Source organism: Schistocerca americana, chromosome 10 (genome assembly GCF_021461395.2).
Source record: "Schistocerca americana isolate TAMUIC-IGC-003095 chromosome 10, iqSchAmer2.1, whole genome shotgun sequence".
Taxonomy (NCBI): Eukaryota; Metazoa; Arthropoda; class Insecta; order Orthoptera; family Acrididae; genus Schistocerca; species Schistocerca americana.
The window spans coordinates 178,442,376-178,461,982 of record NC_060128.1 but is presented as its reverse complement, the minus strand read 5'-3'; the positions used below and the strand labels follow the sequence as shown (position 1 = coordinate 178,461,982).

Here is a 19,607-nt window from a genome sequence, read left to right as displayed (position 1 = left end):
TAATTTTGGTTCATCTGGTCTAACCACATCTAAGACTAGTTATTGTCACCAGTTAGAATAAAAACTTTTCTGCAACAACCACAGTCAGTTCCTGTGCAATTGTTTGTAGTTCTGCTTTGTAGCATCAGACAAGCTAACAGTAAGGCTTATTGCACTTGAGGTTGGACCACCTCCAGGTATATTGTCTGCCCTCAGCCTATTTATATAAAATTTCTGCCCCTGTGACATCAGATCCCTCACTTTCTGTAACATCCATAATCAAACTACTTTTATTTGTGCCAACTGTGATCTCACTTATACTTGTTCACAGCAACTCTTGCAAGAGATTTAGAATATATCTTTATGCTCGAAAATATACAGGGTGTTCCATTTATCTGATGACCGCTTGCCTGGAATATTGCAGGCCAGCCTCGAAAGCCATGCCTGCCGGTCGGATAGGTTGCACGGGACCACACTATGCCCCGCCCCCAATTTTTTTGGGGGGTTTTAGCGTGAAGGCCGTACAGACATTGGCGCCTTGTCAGCCTGTGTCATTTGAGCAGAGAAACAGGTATCACAAGTGTAACAGTGAAGTTTTCAAATGCAACAATGGCAAGAGCAAATTATTCATGTCTGCAACAAATGTTTATTTACAATTTGTACGTGCATACAGAGTCTGGTTGTACTGTTCAGAGACTGTCTGAACCGAAGTTTCCAGGTGTTAGAGTTCTGAGTCATAATACAGTTCAGAAATAAGTGAACAAATTTTGTGAATCGGGAAATGTTCAAGACAAGAAGCATAAATGATGACGAACAGTGCTCACAGAAGCTTGTCTTGATGGCATGGCATACTGCCTGGAAAGTTCTCTTGAAAAGTTGATTAGAAGTCTTTCACAGCAAACACAAATATTGTGTACCTCTGTACAATGAGGTGCTAGGCTGCTTGGGCTAAGACCATATAAAGTATCAGTAGTACAAGAACTTTGAGCTGCACATCACTCAGCCGCTGCAGCTACGTAAGGCGGGTGACCTTGAACGAGCTTCGCCTGGCTGCCGCCAGAGCTGGAGGATCGTGCTCTAGTTTTAACTATGCGCGATCTGCAGTTATTGCTCGTTTCCGGTGCCGCCATTGCAGTTATCAGAGCCGCAACTTCCTGCCGCGCCCATCTTATCAGTAGCTACGTCACTGCTACTGAGGCAGCTGCACGTCAGTCGACTCGAGGCAGCCGCACAGTACAGACAGCCATGCCATACCGAAGAAGAAGATATTCAAGAAGACCGAGACTACCGATTTACAAAAATGTAGATACATTTGATTTTAAACCTAATCAGCCTGTACAACAGCAACTGTTTGGAGGACCTATTACTTTTGTAGGGTGTAAGATTAATTTTTCTTGCACTACTACAGAGGTTGTCAGTGGTAATTGTTGGCTTACAATTGCTCTATTACGAGGAGGTGATTCAGCACTTGGAGGACTTGAGAGCTATAATGAGAGAGATATTATTAGCTACCGTACATTTTCTATTGGTGTTATTCCAAACAAGAGTTATGGTACTTGTGTAGTAACTACAGACAAACATTTCTCTTTGTATACAAAGAACAGAAGGAAGATTAACGCGAATGAAAGACTTAATGTATGGTGCAAAATTAGTGGTGTTTTAGAAGGTTACATTGATGATGAGGAGCTGCTCCGTCAGTGTGCCCCATTCTTTCTGCCCTATGCACAGTCACTGTCCTAGCTGGACTACTGGTAGCACTTTGTAACTCAAGTGATCGCTTCCACTGATTTTGTACAATTATTTATGACCACCGTCCACGATGCTCGATAATCCCCATCTGTCAGGATGAGAGTTCAGCTGCAGTTGTTCCTTCGCATTTTAACTTCACAAATTGCCCTGCCGACTGTCGACTCGGGCAGCTTTAGAAGGGTCAGAATTTCGCTGATGGATTTGTTACTCAGGTGACATCCAATGACCAGCCCACATTTGAAGTTAACGAGTTCTCCCGATTGACCCGTTCTGCTGTTACTTTTTCTCTACTGACAGCACAATACTCAGCACCTCTTTTTATGCTGGCGGGCTGTAACATGACTGGTTATGGTGAAATAAATGTACTAACCGAGCTGTGATCGTATGAAATGGCTGATTCCCAAGTTGAAAACTCAAAACCCAGAAATCCACTACCATATAGTTATATAAAAATTTATAAGCATCTGCATTAATAGACACTTAATGTAATTATGATGATGATCATGGACTTATATTTTTCAAAAGTAATGATAAACAATTATTTATACTTCATTTTCCAATTGTAAGTTTCAAGGACGATTTTGCACAAATATATCGATGTACACTATGTGATCAAAAGTATCTGGACACATGCAGGAATTCGGTATGGTGTTGGCCTACCCTAAGCTATGGTGACAGCTTCCACTCTTACAGGCATACATTCAGTCAGGTGCTGGAAGGTTTCTTGGGGAATGACAGCCCAGTCTTCATGGAGTGGTGCACTGAGGTATCGATATCGGCCAGTGAGGCCTGGCACGAAGTCGGCGTTCCAAAACATTCCAAAGGTATTCTATATGATTCAGGTAAGGACTCTGTGCAGGCCAGTCCATTACAGGGATGTTACTGTCGTGTAACCACACCGCCACAGACCGTGCATCACGAGCAGGTGCTCTATCACATTGAAAGATGCAAATGCCATCCCCGAATTGCTCTTCAACAGTGGGAAGCAAGAAGGTGCTTAAAACATCATTGTAGGCCTGTGCTGTAATAGTGCCATGCAAAACAAGGGGTGCAAGCCCCCTCCATGAAAAACACGACCACACCATAACACCACCACTTCTGAATTATGTTGTTGGCACTACACATGCTGGCAGCATCCTGTTGTCGGAGCACCACAATGTGTACCGCAATTCATCACTCCTCACAATGTTTTTCCACTGTTCAATTGTCCAATGTTTATGCTCCTTACACCAAGTGAGGTGTCGTTTGGCATTTACCGGTGTGATGTGTGGCTTGTGAGCACCTGGAAATCCAATTTTTCGCACCTCCTGTCTAACTGTCACAGTACTTGCAGTGGATCCTGATGCAGTTTGGAATTCCTGTGTGATTGTCTGGATAGATGTATGCCTATTACACATTATGACCCTCTTCAACTGTCGGCGGTCTCTGTCAGTCAACAGACGAGGTCGGCCTGCACACTATAGTGCTGTATGTGTCCCTTCACGTTTCCACTTCACTATCATATCAGAAACAGTGGACCTAGGGATGTTTAGGAGTGTGGAAATCTCACGAACAGACTAATACAAGTCACACCCAATCACCTGACCACATTCAAAGTCTGTGAGTTCCAAGGAGCACCCCATTCTGCTCTCTCACGATGTCTAATGATTACTGAGGTTGCTGATATGGAGTACCTGGCAGTAGGTGGCAACACAGTGCACCTAATATGGAAAGTCTTTTTTTGGGGCGGTGTCCAGATACTTTTGATCATGTAATGTATGTCCATTTTCAACTCTTTGCGAGACTTACTCTGAGGATGGCAAGACGATACATGGCTAAAATATCAGTGGTAGAATTTTTATTTGTGCAGCTGTATGCCCGAAATGTAATGGACTAGACCGATATGTGATAGTATTTTCTTTTCTGTATGTTATTAGAGGTATATCTTTGTCTTTGGGCAGTCAGTAGTACAAGTTTGAAGTGCGAGGATGGACTACAAGTTGTGTGTGTTGTGTTAGCATGGTGGTTGATGTTAATTTGTATTTTGAAGTAAAATGACTGAAAGTATATGTATTTAACAAAATGAAGCCGAGCATCCTCTTGACAAGTATAAAAAGGTGCATTTCAGAATGGAATACGAGCCTACAACTTTCAACAACAAAAGGCGATTAAAAGATGTGTATAATGAATACTGTTTATTCAAATTTTACTGTTCCTACCTCTCTCCGCAGTGTATCTCTATCTCAGTGTGTGAAGTGCTATGAAAATTATTAATTTGCTTCAGAGTTGATAGATCAACTGTTGGGCTACAAGAGGGTGGTGACGGTCCGAGGGTCCATCACACGTGACATCAAGCCATCAATTCTGTATTATGTTTGGGTGTCTGGATACTTACTAAAAGATAGTATTTATGTCTTTAAGTGTAAAAGACACTGATTTATCTTCAGTGGCACCAAAGACAACATTTTCACAAATACTTTTTGGGAATAATAGAATTCTAATTACATGCAATTATTGACAGTAATTAGTTGCAAATCTTTGAATAATCAATCAGAATGTTGGTGAATGTTTTATGCTCTAATATTTTACTGTAGAAAATTTGTTTGAAGTTTCATTAATTTAATACAGGTAGTTTGAAAATGGATGTTTTGTAGCATTTGTTACATTCAACTTACAGTTATAAATAATACATCAAATGAAAATGCAACTCAGTTTTGTTTGTATACCTGTGCACAAAGGGAAGAGTACGGAATGACCAAGAGTGGCTGAAGAACATCTTGAATGAATGAGAATCTTTCATGCAAGCCATAAGAAATCAGTTTGGAAGGTTAGTCGTGAATCAGCAATTCCAGTGTGTTCTGTGTGCGGACGTAAGGAGACACTTCCAACTACCTCCTTATTATTTGCAGTTGTTACAAGCTCTAAATCCTAATTGTAATATAAACTGGCCAGCTGCGAGTAGGACTCGCATTCTGAGAGTTCTGTATAAACATAGTTATGTACGAAGACACGTTGATCCAACACAAGGATTGAGGATCATTAGGATATTTGCCTGTCCTCGACATTGATACTGGAAAGATACTGACCCTGTGAATTTCAAGACTTCCCGGAATGTTTTAATTTTAACAAAAAATTTTCTTTTCGTGTGATTTAATTAAAAAATTAAATTTTTCTGTTTTTTCATCCTTTACTTGCACTGTGAAACCTTGCTTCTCACCAAATTTCATGATTCTAAGTCAACCCTATAGGTTTCAAGGGGTGAGCATGCAAGTATCAAATGTGACATGAATGGCCATATCGTTTGTTTGCATTGACATAAAATCTTTATTTTTTTTACATCACTGAGGATCCATAAACCTTAGCATGTTACATAAATTTCAGCCTAATACCTCTATCCATTCCTGAGGAAAAGGCATCTTAACAGACAGATGGGCAGAGAGATGTCACATAACAAATAATGGAAAAAAAAAATTATTCATGTGATATAGCTATAAATTAACAGTTTTGGTTTTTTCCATATACTTGTACTGTGAAACCTTGCTTCTTGGTAAATGTCACGATTCCAGGTAAATGGGAAGACCCTATAGGTTTTGATGAGTGAGTTTGCAAGTATCAAAATATTGAAAATAAGTGGCTGGATCTTTTGATTGCATTGACTTAGAAACTTCATTTTAGTATATCACCTAGGGACCACAGACATATGCTATGGTGACCCCAGTTGCGTCAGATTCGATACTCAATGACCCAGATGCTAAACACATTTTCCAGTTATTACTATCGTTGTGGAAACCTCGTTCCGAAATAAGTATATTTCCATTCTGCTCCATTACTGATTATTTTTTTCCCAGTAAAAATTTTGCTCTGATGTATGTACGGGTGGTTGGACCAGCTGTGTCAGATGAGACTGAAACCTGTTGATAGTGAATACCAGCCTGTCTCTTACATGGCAAGTAGTCAGTTTGTGGCTGTGGATGAGGTGGCTGTATGTCTATTCACCACTAATACTTCTTTACCTTTCTTTCCTGCAGTGATCCATCTGCAATTCTATTTTGGAACTCGTATTGCGGGAAACTAGTTATAAGCATGAGAACAGACAGAAAACATATGCTTAAATGACTATTACAAGCACTTCTTTCCTCTCGAGGTTTCTCATTCCTCTGTTTGTAAATGCTTGTTTAGTAGGTAAATTGTTGTCCGGTTGCAGGTGCTGAAGAATTTGGTTGAGAAGTGCTCCAGAATACACACGCTGAGAATACCCAGTGAACTGCTGAAGTCGGAGAAATTTTCGGAGGCAGTGTCTCATCTGCAGCACCTCCGTGTGCTGAATGTAGTCCTACGCTTCACAAAAAGCACTCCCGTACTGCGACCCTTGGGGGACGGGTGCCCGCAACTGGCCGAGGTCGACTTGAGATCCACAGTTGTCGATATGGACGATCTGAGGTGCTTTCTGAATGCCAAGAGGAACACCCTTAAGTCCATACGCATAAAATGGACAATGGCTGGAAAAAAGTGAGTCTTGTAACCTCTCCTCATATCACTGTTTTAAATTCTCATCAAGTTGACTTGATATACCCTCTATATATGTAGTCAATATTTTCATGTTACATAATATCTTGTGTAGGTTTTTTTTGTGACAGGTGGACATTCAGCACATTTCATTCTCATGTATGCATAGGTACCCACTGGATACAAAAAGTTGAAAATACATCTAATTACTTAGGTTTGTTTCAATCAGGAACAGTGTGCGCCACAACCAAATTAATGAGATTTAAGATAATGAAGGTTTATAATCTGTTTATTGCAGATAGATTTCAGCTATACGTTGTTACCTTCAGGGCAATTCATAGTGAATGGAGTAAAATGAACCTCAAGACAGCTATAATTGGCGATTTTTTTTTTTTTTTTTTTTTTTTTTGTCACAACCAGTATCTTCAAGTGAACTACATAGGAAGTAAAGGATTTCGTGTAATACAAATGATCAAAATAGCATATGAATCTTTTTTAAAAAAATTTAAAAATTAAATTTTTGTGAGAATTTGTAAGGAGATTTTTTAAATATTTTAGTAGATCTATTTAAAGCCTTTAAACAGGCAGAAAAAAATCAGAATTAAAATGTACTGACAATAGTTCACACTGTCACACCAAGACACCCCCAAGGCTCGTAGTAAAAAATCAAACCCCTGAAAAGGGAAGATGTCAAAATAAATAAAACAGGACAGTGGGACCAATAGTGCAGTGGTGCACTAAGAGAAGAAACCATAAATAAGCACAGTGAGTGAAAACAAAACACATAAATATGGGAAGATCAAAACTGGGGACCAAGCAAGCTAAATAACCAACCCCACTCCCTCCCCCATGCTCTCTCTCATCCTCTCTTCACTCATTCTCACACCATAATGAATAAATATCAAGACCGTAAGGCTGATTGAGCAACAAGCCAATAAGCGTATTAGTGTGGAATCTATGACATGGAGGACACTAAGTTAAAAACGCAACACACTGACACAGTTCAATTACGTTAAAATTACTGCAATTATATCCAAGTCATGACGACTCAGCATAAATAAAATCCCGCATGGTACCACTTGACCTTACAGATAACAAACAATTAAACTAATTGTTTGTCATGTGCAATGTCGATGGTACCATGTACAATTTTGTTTATGATGAGTTGCCATGACTTGGATATAATTGCACGGAAGACAGGTATACAGTAGCTGAAACTGATGTGCAATAAACAGATTAAAAATTTACAACTAATACTGCTCTTCCTGTACCGTGGACATCTAATTATTGCTTAGGTACTTTTAAGAAAGTTGGAGGTTAATAAAATTGTGTAACTCTTTAAACATCTGCAGTAATGTTTGGTACCATTACTTCCAATCTTACATGATCATACCATTATTTGAGCCATTATGTTTAATGCTTTTACTCAGTTCATTTCTGTACTTTGCAACAGTCGGTACTAGACCTGTTCGTCATCTACAAATTTTGCATTCCTTCGCTTTTCTTGATTTGTAGTACACACATAGTGTGTTGCAGTGTGTTTATAGACTGTAAAACATGGCCATTTTGACACCACTTAAGTCATTTTGAAATCATAAAGTTTAAGAAATATTGCTATTAACTATTTATTTTGTTTCTTCTGCTGCCGGTTACAGTTTTTTACTCCACTTTATGTTTAATTTAACACAGTGATCGTTAAACTGCACCCTGTATGTGGCCCAAATTGAGTATTTGGCCAGCCTGCAGTTGTCAGCCATATTTTATAATAATGGACATCTAGAGAAAAGAAAAAAAAAATAAGCACTTCTTCAGAAGATAGTTTTTCTGATCAGTGATAAAACAAAATAATTACAAGGACCATAATATTTTAAGAGGTGCTTAATTTTAATTGAGGCTGGTGAATTTGATTTGGCCACAAGCTAAGTGAAGCTGGTCACTTATCTCAGGGGCAGATAGCCAAAGCGAGCTTACAGAGTGTTGTAGGGGGAATGTTTTCTCATTTGTCATTTTGTTTTCTAGTGTTGAGAACTCATGGATGTGTGTGTGTGTGTGTGTGTCATGCATCATACTGATCAGCTACTAAGGTATAAATTTCATTTGGCAGTAACACAGTTTTGTGAATGCACATTACGGAGACAGTCACCTTCAAATGCAATACATATTGGTAACAGGGAGTATGACATGAGGTTAAGGGTGTTGTAATGCAACATAACGAGTACAAGAAAAATGACATTCACAACCTTAGTAAATATTTTAACAGTGTCTTCTATTGCATAATGCATTTAAATTTGGGTAAAATTAATGTTATTCCTGTATTTTCTGGACACTACAGTCTGTAAGATGCATCTTAATTTTTAAGCAGTTTCTTAAGAAAATAACATTTTTTGCCATTTTTGTTATTAGATTGCAGTTTATGAAACTGAACTGATCTTTAAAATCCCTGAGAATCATCACCTGAACTTTCTTCTTCTTCTTCTTCTTCTTCTTCTACTTCTACTTCTACTTCTACTCCTCCTCCTCCTCCTCCTCCTCCTCCTCCTCCTCCTCCTCCTCGTTATAATTGTTGCCCTCTTCATATGTTAGATGGTCTTCACTGCCATCGAGAGCATTACTTATGCAGCACTTACTTAACAATAATGTCTTCTCTCACTCTAGACCATGACTGTTTTGTACACTGACACATTTGTTTGACTGTAGGTCATTTTAAAGCTCCCTTCAGCATGAATTCATGTTGGCTTTCATTCATCATCCATTTGTTCCATTCCTCTCTCATACACACTTTAAATAGTTTCTCTATTGAGACATCGAGAGGTTGCAGTTATGAAGTAAGTCCTCCCAGAATAACAGCAAACTCTGTATTTCCCTGTCTCATTTCTTTTTCACAAAATTTTTCAAATGAGTACTAAACTGATCTATCACAAGAACAGAACTCTTCTTCGATAAAGCACCTTTTCTTCTCTCTCGCACTATGTTACAGGTAGTCCATAATTTCATACCAGCCTCGTCCATCCAGCCTTTGTCATGTATGTGAACACCACCACCTGGCAGTATTTCAGAAGGTTTTGTCATTGTTTTGCTCTTGAAAATGATTGTTGGAGGCCATTGGATTAAGTTTAGTACTGTCAGCACAACGTGAAAGGACAACAGTTTAGTGCATTTTTCATGTCCACTTATTCTTATAGTTAGTTTTAGCCCCTTTTGTTGTGTTGGCAGAAGAGCCAACACCGTGTTACTAGAGGAGGTTGAAATGCACGCACGAGGAGGGAAGTACTATACTGACGTGAGGTCTGGAACATGACAAGGAATGAGAATTCAGAAAGCGGACGTAATTAGTTTGATACTTAACTTTAATCCATTAATGATGAATGTCGCTCTTGACAGTACATGATTCACAATATTATCTGTTCAGAATACATTCAGTAACTGAATATGGTGCCTTGCTAGGTCGTAGCAAATGACGTAGCTGAAGGCTATGCTAAACTGTCGTCTCTGCAAATGAGAGCGTATATAGACAGTGAACCATCGCTAGCAAAGTCGGCTGTACAACTGGGGCGAGTGCTAGGGAGTCTCTCTAGACTAGACCTGCCATGTGGTGGCACTCGGTCTGCAATCACTGATAGTGGTGACACACGGGTCAGACGTATACTAATGGACCGCGGCCGATTTAAAGGCTACCACCTAGCAAGTGTGGTGTCTGGCGGTGACACCACACCTTTCATTGCAACAGCTCTGTTACTTGGCACATAAAATGTCTGAGGAGTTTCATCCATATTCACTGTTTCACTTAGTTCCACTCTGGTTTTCTTTTGATATTGAATAATAAAGCAATGGAGAGGTAATATTTTCTCCTCATACTCTTGTGGCATTTTCTGAAATATTATGTTTTGGTTCACATGCTAAGTCCATGACACTTCATAAACCTATAGCACCAACTAACTCCACCCTTAAAGTCTTTTCAAGTTTCACTTATGACTGTTGAATCATTTTTGTATTAATTCCAATGCCATTTTGATGGTGTCCTTGAATCTATTTCAGTACGTCACCCTCTACTTTTGGCCATTTTGTATTTAGTCCTCTATCTGCACATTTAGTCTTTCTCATTTTTTTCAGTTCTCCTTTAGTAGCCCCAATCATGAATGGTTTTTTTCTGTTGGTGGAGGGCCAAAGTTCCACTCAGCTGCTCTGTTTCCATGTTGTTCTGCATGTGCTACTACTTTCAATTTACAGCCTACATCACACAAATACCTTGTATTTTTTCCATTACGAGATTAGCTACCAAGAAAAATATTGTACTGTTACCGATAACACAAATCACTTTCAAATCTTCACTGGCACTATAGACTGCAGTGATGCATCATAGGCTAGACAGTGTTCTGGGTTTGTGATAGCGGGGCAGGAGGGAGACAATGTAAGCAAGCTTGTGAATCCCCGCAACTCGTGTTCCTATCATTGGTGCACTGCTGCTGCCAGTATATTCCAGTGTTGCCAGATAGAGATAGGTTTACTGTGGCATTGAATATATGACCATTTTTAAGATTGCTGGGAATTTTAAATCAAACATTGGACATTTTTATATTAATTTCAAGTATAAGACGCACGTGAGTTTTGGAGGCAATTTTTTGAAGAAGAAAGTGTTTCTTATAGTCCATAAAATATGATAATCAATCAATAATTCATCCACACAGACAACACAACACTTTGTCAGGCTATTACAAACTCACAGCTTCAGGGTCCTGAGGGTGGTGGTAGTCTGAAACAGAGAACAGACACACATAATAAACTGTTCTGGGTTATTATGCTGTGGTTGAATGGTTTTAAGGTGAAATCCATTCAACCATGGCATAACAGCCCAGAACATTTTATTAATTGTGACATTTCCAGGCATGAATGTTTACATTTAACAGAAAACAGTCAACACGAAGTATTCCAAATGGTGCAGACTTTTAACAGTCTATACTTGCAAGTTGATGGCCAACTTATCATGCCCTTTCTATAGTCACTCTGTCTGACAACATACTAATTTATGTATTTTATCAATTTATAATAGGATTGGTACATATGCAGACCAAGGTGACCCCCGCCACCCCCTTCCAATTTCAGTATTTGATCTCGAGTAAAAAAGTTTGACTACCACCGATTCAACACACTGCTACCTGTTTCAAGCATGTACTGCTTGTTGTCAGATATTTGTGGGTACAGATGTCACTTAAAGATAAAATGTCTTAGTCTAAATTAAAGAAGAAGTGTTTTATTCAGCTGGTTATGCTGTTGTAGGGTCTATTGGGTTATTTGGGGTTGAATGGAGATTGTTGAAAAATATGGTTTTGTTGCCAAAAGAATGAGAATAATGTGGTGTACTGGAATACTGAATAAAACCAACATGCTTTCAGAAATAAAGTATTGCATTATGCCCCTTGGTGCTAAGGACACCTCAATGGGCACAACTGCCAGGGTCGAGTAGTGAAGCTTAGTGTTGGAAATATTTAAATAAAGAAAGGATTTCATCACGGAAATGAGTTGTCACCGATTCTGTTCAAACTGTGTACAAAATAAAACAAAACCACGGTAGACTTCCTAGGCTTTGCTGACGATATGGCACTGCTACACGAGAACGAAAAAGGTGCACAAATGGCACTGGAAAACTCTTGCTGTTGTCACATCAAAAGCCAAACAGAAGCTAGTGTAGAGTAAGACAGAGATCACGATCACGAATTCAGAGATGAACTGGAAGGCTGAAGAACAAGTAGTGGGGAATGTGAACAGCTTTCGTTACCTTGGGAAAACGTAACGGGAAAGTTACAAACCGACAAGTGCTAATAGACAGGTCCCAAACACTACAGAAACTATGATATGTTGCAAAGACAAGCTGTTTAAAAGAAAAACCTGTCCTGGAAAGCCAGACTGAGTCATTGTATGTCAGCAATGAGAAATTCTGCATCGTATACTACGGAGACGCCCACCACGGTGAGAGAGTGTGCATTTGGCCAGAGCACGAGGGACAAAAGGTCTCGAGAGACATTTGTGGTACAAAGAAAATGAAGTGACATTTGGACCAACAGATCAAGCCGGAAACTGTACGAGAGTGTATAACCAATTTCAGTCCGGTACAAAAGAGAAGACTGACATTTGCCAAGTACTTCATGAGGATGGTTGACAAGACATTGACCGAGAAGGTAGGGGGGACAACATGCTAGACAGGGAACAACTGGATGAAACAAGTTGGGGAGCATTGTTAAACAACTGGAGTATCTATAAACAGCAGTGCAGGATAGGTCTGGCTGTAGGTACACACTGAATGGTGACAGTACTGATACCAGAATCAAAATTAGGACAAGTCGGGCTCGATCCTAAAGGATTAAAATTAATAAATACCTCTACTTTAACAAATTTGTTTGTGTGGCCATCCTCCACAGCAAGCACTGAAATATTTATTTTGAAAATAGAAAATTGCCTTTTCTTACTGCACTGTATTTTATTTTCCCTGATGTGTTTTACCCTTTTTTTTTTTTTTACTTTAAGACATCTTCAGTGGGATCTAGAATGATGCAGTTTTGTTTTGATATGTGTTTTTGTAGATTATAAAATAGTTCACATCTCGTTTTTTTATGTAAAATAAATGATTACTTACAGTTCTTCACGTTTTTGATTGGCATCTGTGTTTCCCCTCATCTGGTCACATGCTGGACATCCAGGAGGTAAGCACTGTAAGTAATCACTCACACACTCACATAAAAAACAAAAAGTGGATTGATTTATAATCTACAAATAACACATATCAATACAAAACTGTATCATTATAGATCCCTTTGAAGATGCCTTAAAGTAGAAAAGGTGAAATACATCTGGGGAAATAAAATATGGTGCAGCAAGAGAAGGTGGTTTTTATTTACAAAATTGATACTTTAAATGCAAGAATGTTAATAGTAATTTTGGCTCGTGTCCTTTGCTACTATTCAGGACAGTGTGACAGATTTCAGACAGGGAATAATAATTCACTCTTAAATACATATTTATTTCACCAAAATCAGTATATTCTGAAATTAACAAGGTATTAATTTAGTGGATTTTGTCAGCTGAGTAAGCCCCAACTGAATTGCAGCAGTCAGTTGGGATGTTAAGTGTAGTGGTTGTATTATAGGAAATGCTGCTGCCACATCCAGTTCTCACACAATTTCTCCAGTACTAGTACGAGCATTTCCCAGCGTGCAGATCATTTTCTCGGTATTGCCCATTAATGAATGCCCAGCAGTCAGCCTCACGCCTGTTGTGTGTTTTTTGGTAAGATGCCAAAGTGCAGGATTATTCAAAAAGAAGGAGCAGAATCCTAGAATTCACCCCTCACAAATTGCAGGAGGTAGAAATGCAACTCAGACACTCCTAAACTGAGAAAAGTAGGAAGTTTTGAAGAGTGCACATAGGAGTTCAATCAACACCACAGTTTGTTTGTAGGGAAATGGCAACATCACAGGGATAATAGTTTTGTGTGCTACAGTTAGCAAAATCAGTCTGTTGTTAATATGGAATGTGCATTTATGAATGGGATTGATAGTTGTGTCTGCATACGGGGAGGTGAGAGTCATTGTCATACATCAGATCAAAATATAGTTTGTATCTACATGAATTACAAAAGGAGCTGCAAGAAATGAACCTAAACACCACCTGCATCGTGAACCATGCAGATTGCTGTTATTCCATGCATTGTATCCCAATGACAACACCAAAAGTTACAAATTTTGTACTGCTATTCTAGAGGATTTGGAAGAAGACACATTTCCAAACAAATAATTGTTTTAGATAAATCCACTTTCCATGACTCCGGTATAGTTAATCGACACACTGTTAGATTTTGGGTGAGTGAAATCCTATTGTAATTACTCCAGACAAAGGACACACACCTAAGATTGTCATCATCATCTGTGTAATATCTGAAAACAAAGTTTATGGCCAACTCATATTTTTTTCCAAAAACGTGTCACAGGAATGTCATATCCACATGGTCTAGAAAACAGCTTGTTTCCCCAACCAAGTGATTTTCACATAACATCAGCTATGTACAAGATGTGTTACTTCTCAAACAACATCTGACATTACTGAATCACACCATTTCTGAATGCTGGATTGAAGGAGGATCAGATGATCAGTTTCATCATTGGTGGTCACATTCAGGTGATTTTTACCTGTGGGGGCCCATGAAAGACCATGTTTTTGTCCTAAGTATGCCTGCTGCTCTTCAGGGTGTAAGATGTCAAATTGTCAAAGCAGTGAGTTCAATAACTAGAGATGGCCAATTTGTGTGTGACGAAAAAGGAGATGCCTTTCTGATGTTTGTCATGTAATATATGGTGCTCACCTTGGGTGCATAACTGTTTGAAACTGCAAATCTTAACCTTTCTCTGTTCAGGGACATTGTAATTGCACTTCTACCCTTTGCAGTTTGTGAGAGATAAATTTTTGAAATCTATTCCTTCTTAAATAACCATGTGTCTGTGTGTGTTGTTCACAAAGATGTTTAGTACAGAGACTAGTGAACCTGACAGTACCTTGTAATTGATAAATTTGGGAACTGGATATACTTCCTGATATCTCTCTCTCTCTCCCCCCCCCCCCTCCCATCACTTCCTCCCCCCACCCACCCCCTCTCTCTCTCTCTGTGTATGTCCAGTTCCTCCTTGCCAACCCCCACTCTCTGTTCATCACCATTCCCCACCCCCTCTTTCTTTCTTTCTGAACTAGAGCCTTGTTTATAGCCAATGAAAACTTGATTTGGAATTGAAATCATTTGAAATAAATGTGTACATTGGTTGGGATCTCTCCTGCTGCTAGATCTGTGACGATGGTAGCTTCAGTGACAGTATTTTACACTGTTTGCATCTGCAAATGAGTAGGATTATGAAGTTTCATTTGATAAAGATTTTGTAGCGGTATTCTGATCATAAGGCAATAAGCCAACAGACAGCTTTCACATTTCCTGTTAAAACTGACTGTGATAAAGAAAACAAAGCAGCACATAGTACCAAGTGAGGTGGCCCAGTGATTATCACACTGGACTCACGTTTGGGAGGGTGACGGTTCAAACCCGCGTCCGGCCATCCTGAGTTGGGTTTTTTGTAATTTCTCTAAATCACCTGAGAGAAATACTGGGATGATTCCTTCAAAAGAACATGGCTGACTTCCTTCCCTAATCCAGTGGGACTGATGACCTCGCTGTTTGGTCCCTCCCACCAAATCAACCAAGCAACCAAAATACCTCAAACTACACATCCAATCAAAAAAAGTTGTAATTCCAATTTGTTTGTCTCGCAGGGAGACATCTGTTGATGCCACACTCAACCTCCAATGCCATCTAATGCATGGGTGGCCAGGGAAACTTTGAAATATTTAATGGGAACCCCTGACTTTTATTGCAGATTACGATTCTACAGCAAAATCTACATCATCAAATTCCTGTCGGGTCTTTAGCTGAATCAAAATGTTATCTGCACACACTATTTCTGTGGTCCACTTGGGTGCCATCATCAGGTGAGGAAAGCTAAGCTGCTCTCGCCGATAACTGATTCAAACCGTGAATGATGGAACCTTTATATGCTGCATATAAAGGTTATGTCGTTCACAGTTTGAATCAGTTATCGGTGACAGTGGCTTAGCTTTTCTCACCATATGATGGCGGCCAAGTGGATCGTGGAAATATTGTGTACAGATGACTGTTTAATCCAGCTGGAGATCTGGCAAGAATTTGATCTGTTAATATAAGGGGCGTTGCAGAGAAATGCATTCCATATTGTGATGCCGTTGCCTCCCATACATCTAACTGCTCTTATACCTCCTTCTCGCAATATCCCAATAACATCAGGTCATCGGCAAAAAGCACTGCTTTCTTTTTATGATCTCCAATTGCATCTGATACTTGCTGTAGGATTTCATCCATAACAATAATAAACAATAAAGGCGAAAGTGCACTTCCCTGTCGCAGCCCATTTTCCAGCTTGAACCATGCAGTACGTTCCCTCCCCATTTTCACACAACTCTCACTTCCCTCATACATTTTTCTGACTTTTCGTGTTATCTCTTCATCTAATTGTCACAACAAGGAAGAAGAATAGGCCAAATGTGGATATAACTTGTGGAGGGGAAAAACTACAAGTGGTAGAGAACTTCAAGTACCTGGGGAAGCATGATTGAAAGTAAGGGGGGAAACGCAATGGAAATAAATGAAAGGTGCAGAAAAGCAGGGCAGTTCTTCAAATGCATTAGGGGGCTTATTTGGAGCAAGGAGGTGCCACAGAAATCCAAGGGAATTATATACCGAACCTACTTTGTCCCCATATTGGCATACGGAAGTGAGACAAGGGTAATGCACAAAAGCGACAAAAGTAGAATACAAGCTAGTGAAATGAAGTTCCAGAGGAGCAGGTTGAGTGTAACAAGACGAGACAGATTGCGAAATGTGTATGTGAGGGAAAGACTAAAGGAGGAACCAGTACAGGACAGGATAGAAAAATCAAGACTGCAGTGGTATGGACACATGAAGAGAATGGATGAGGGAAGAATTCCAAAGAGGATGTTTGATCTGCAACTGGAGGGGAAGAGGCCCAGGGGAAGACCAAGAGATAGATGGGTGAAGGGAGTGAAGGAATGTGCGACGAGAAGAGGAGAGAACTGGACGAAGGTGGAAGAGGGGGAATGGTGGAAAGACAGAACACGATGGAGAGGCTTGTGTTCCCGACAGACCCAGCCAGTGGCTGGAAACTGTCCAAGATGATGATGATGAATATAAGGGGCGTTCAGAAAGAAATGAACCAGAGGTGTAATTACAGAAACCAGTACCTATGTGTTAGAGATATTGACCCTGGCTGCTGAGACACTTGTCCTACTGTGATACAAGGCAGTGAATGGCTGTCTCATAAAATTCCCGGGGCTGCGATGTTAAACAGTTCTGCACGTACATCATCATCTGAGGTGAATCGTTTGCCCCTCAGACCCTTTTTAAGGAGACCAAACGTAATCACAGGGAGAGAGGTCCAGGCTGTATGAAGGGTGGCCGAGAACCTCCCATTTGAATTTCTGCAGGAGTGCCACACTTGTGTTGGCCGTATGAGGCTTTGCATTGTCGTGGAGCAGAATGACCCCACTGGTGAGATTGCCTGGTCGTTTTGATTTGATAGCTTGGCAATGGGTGGTCAAGGCTTGTGAGTAACACTGGGCATTCACTGTTGTCCAGTGCTGCAGGAAGTGAATCAGACGGGGGCCATCTTGGTCAAAGAAGAATGTCAGCATAACCTTTCCTGCACTCGTGTGGACAGCGACATCCAGCTGTACGTGCGGAACTGGTTAACAACACAGTCCCAGGAATTTTACGAGGCAGCCATTCACTGCCTTGTGTCACAGTGGGACAAGTGTCTCAACAGCTAGGGTCAATGCTTCTAACATACGGGTATTGATTTCTGTAATTATGCCTCCGGCTCATTTCTTTTGGAACACTCCGTATATGCCGGGGAAATCTACGTAGTCAAAATCTACATCAGATGGCGCTGTAATGAGGAACAGAAATGGGTACCCAGTCGTGATTTATGACATGGTACTCAGTGGCCCTCAAGTATCCAGTGGCACGTGGGACCCACCTCCATGCTGCGAGGGTAGGACGGGCCAGTATTTCATAACTTCTAATTGTACTCCCCATTTGCAATGTTGTATTCCTCTAACATATCGAACTGGAGACTACTTGACACACCACTGTCGCTGTGTAGCTAACTACGATGTATCGTAACTGAGCAATACACCCACAGGAGCTCGTGTATCGTGTAGACGTAGAACAGGTAGCGACTGTAAACATTACGATACTTTTACAGTGTTTATTGCCTGCTCACCTCCCTATCATTTGGGGAACAGACATGTAAATGGCTGTTGCCAGAAGAAAAAACTGAAATAATCCTGATTTACGGAGAATGTAGGAGAAATATCGAGGCTGCTGTTTCCTCGTATGCCGAGCGTTTTCCAGAGAGAGCTCGCTCTCGTTCATTCTTTCACAAGGCTGTGAATGCCTTTATGTCTGACAGCAGCGTATAAACTGGCAAAAGGGACCAAAGCAAACATGTTATAGGAGAATCTAATGAAATAGCTGTACTAGCAGCAGTGCACTACAGTCTACGGATCAGCACCCGGCAGTTACACTGCGACTCCGATATGTCCGTAGGCAGTACTGTCACAATACTGAATTGTCATAAGTATCATCCATACCTCTTGTCACTGCATCAAGAACCTCATGGCACTGATTTCCGCGATCGGGCAGTGTTTCGACAAATGCAAATGACCCCTACGTTCTTTGCTGAGGTACTATTTTCTGATGAATCTACATGTACGGACCATGGTAGCATTAACTGGGATAACATGCATTACTGGAATGTAGACAGTCCCCACTGATTACGACAAGCTGACCATAAATGTCCTCGGTCAGTTAACATACGATGTGGCATCGTGGAGAACAAATTCATTGATCTGTATTTTATCGATGCCATGACGACTGGACGCAAATATCGAACATTCGTGGAACAGGAACTACCGGTACTAATGCAAGATGTTTCCCTGTACATTCAACAGCATCTGTGGTTTCAGCATGATGGCTGCCCAGTGCATTATGCCACTGAAGCGAGGAGAGATTAGACCGTGTTTACACTGATCAGTTTATCAACAGAGGTTGCCCTATTAACTGGCTCACTAGGTCACGGTTTTTTTCTGTGGGGATGTTTAAAAGATAAGGTGTGCTAAAAGGTGCCAACAGGCCGTGAAAACATGGTTGACCACATCAGAAACGTCTGTGCTGACATTCCTGCAGATATGCTTCTGTCATTGTACAATCATTAGAAAAGCAGATCACTAAGTATATTGAAGTTGGTAGTACTACGTTTGAGCACTTTAACTGGAAAAGTAGAGTAGCGTTCACCTCAAGCCACACCCACAGTGGTGCGCCGAGTAGTTCTCTGTTGGAGGAATACAATGTTGTGAATGGGGTTTCCAGTCAGAAGTTAGGAAATACTGGCCTGTCCTACCCTTGCAGCATGGAAGTGTGGGACCACGTGCCACTGGGTATTCAAGGGCCATCAAGAACGTACTGTAAATTATGATTGTGTACCCATTTCTGTTCCTCCAGTTACAGCACCGTCTTTGACAAAATGAAGAAAATGCTTCAGACAAAAGTATGTAAATCTTGCTGTAGAGTCTTAATCTAGAGAGAGAGTAAATTGTGCCTATGTACTTGAAATACCATTTAAAAATGGCACTTTTTTTTAACTCCGAGACATGAGCAACCGACAGGTGACAGCACAGACTCATTAAGTATCACGTGTGCACACTAAATATTGAATACACACTTTGCAGAGGCAAAAAAGTATTGTTCACAT

The 19,607-nt window shown here is 40.3% G+C and overlaps 1 protein-coding gene across 3 annotated transcripts in view; it reads left to right on the top strand.

Moving 5' to 3' along the window:
• The window catches only part of LOC124552488 (F-box/LRR-repeat protein fbxl-1-like), a 58,198-nt gene that overhangs the window by 15,272 nt on the left and 23,319 nt on the right, over positions 1-19,607 (top strand). For all 3 annotated transcript variants that reach the window (XR_006967923.1, XR_006967922.1, XM_047126771.1), the window contains exon 4: positions 5,912-6,216. Coding sequence is in view for 1 of the 3 variants with exons in the window: in XM_047126771.1 (XP_046982727.1) it covers positions 5,912-6,216 (305 nt within the window). In the remaining 2 variants the exon portion in view is untranslated. The remainder of the gene's footprint in view (positions 1-5,911; positions 6,217-19,607) is intronic.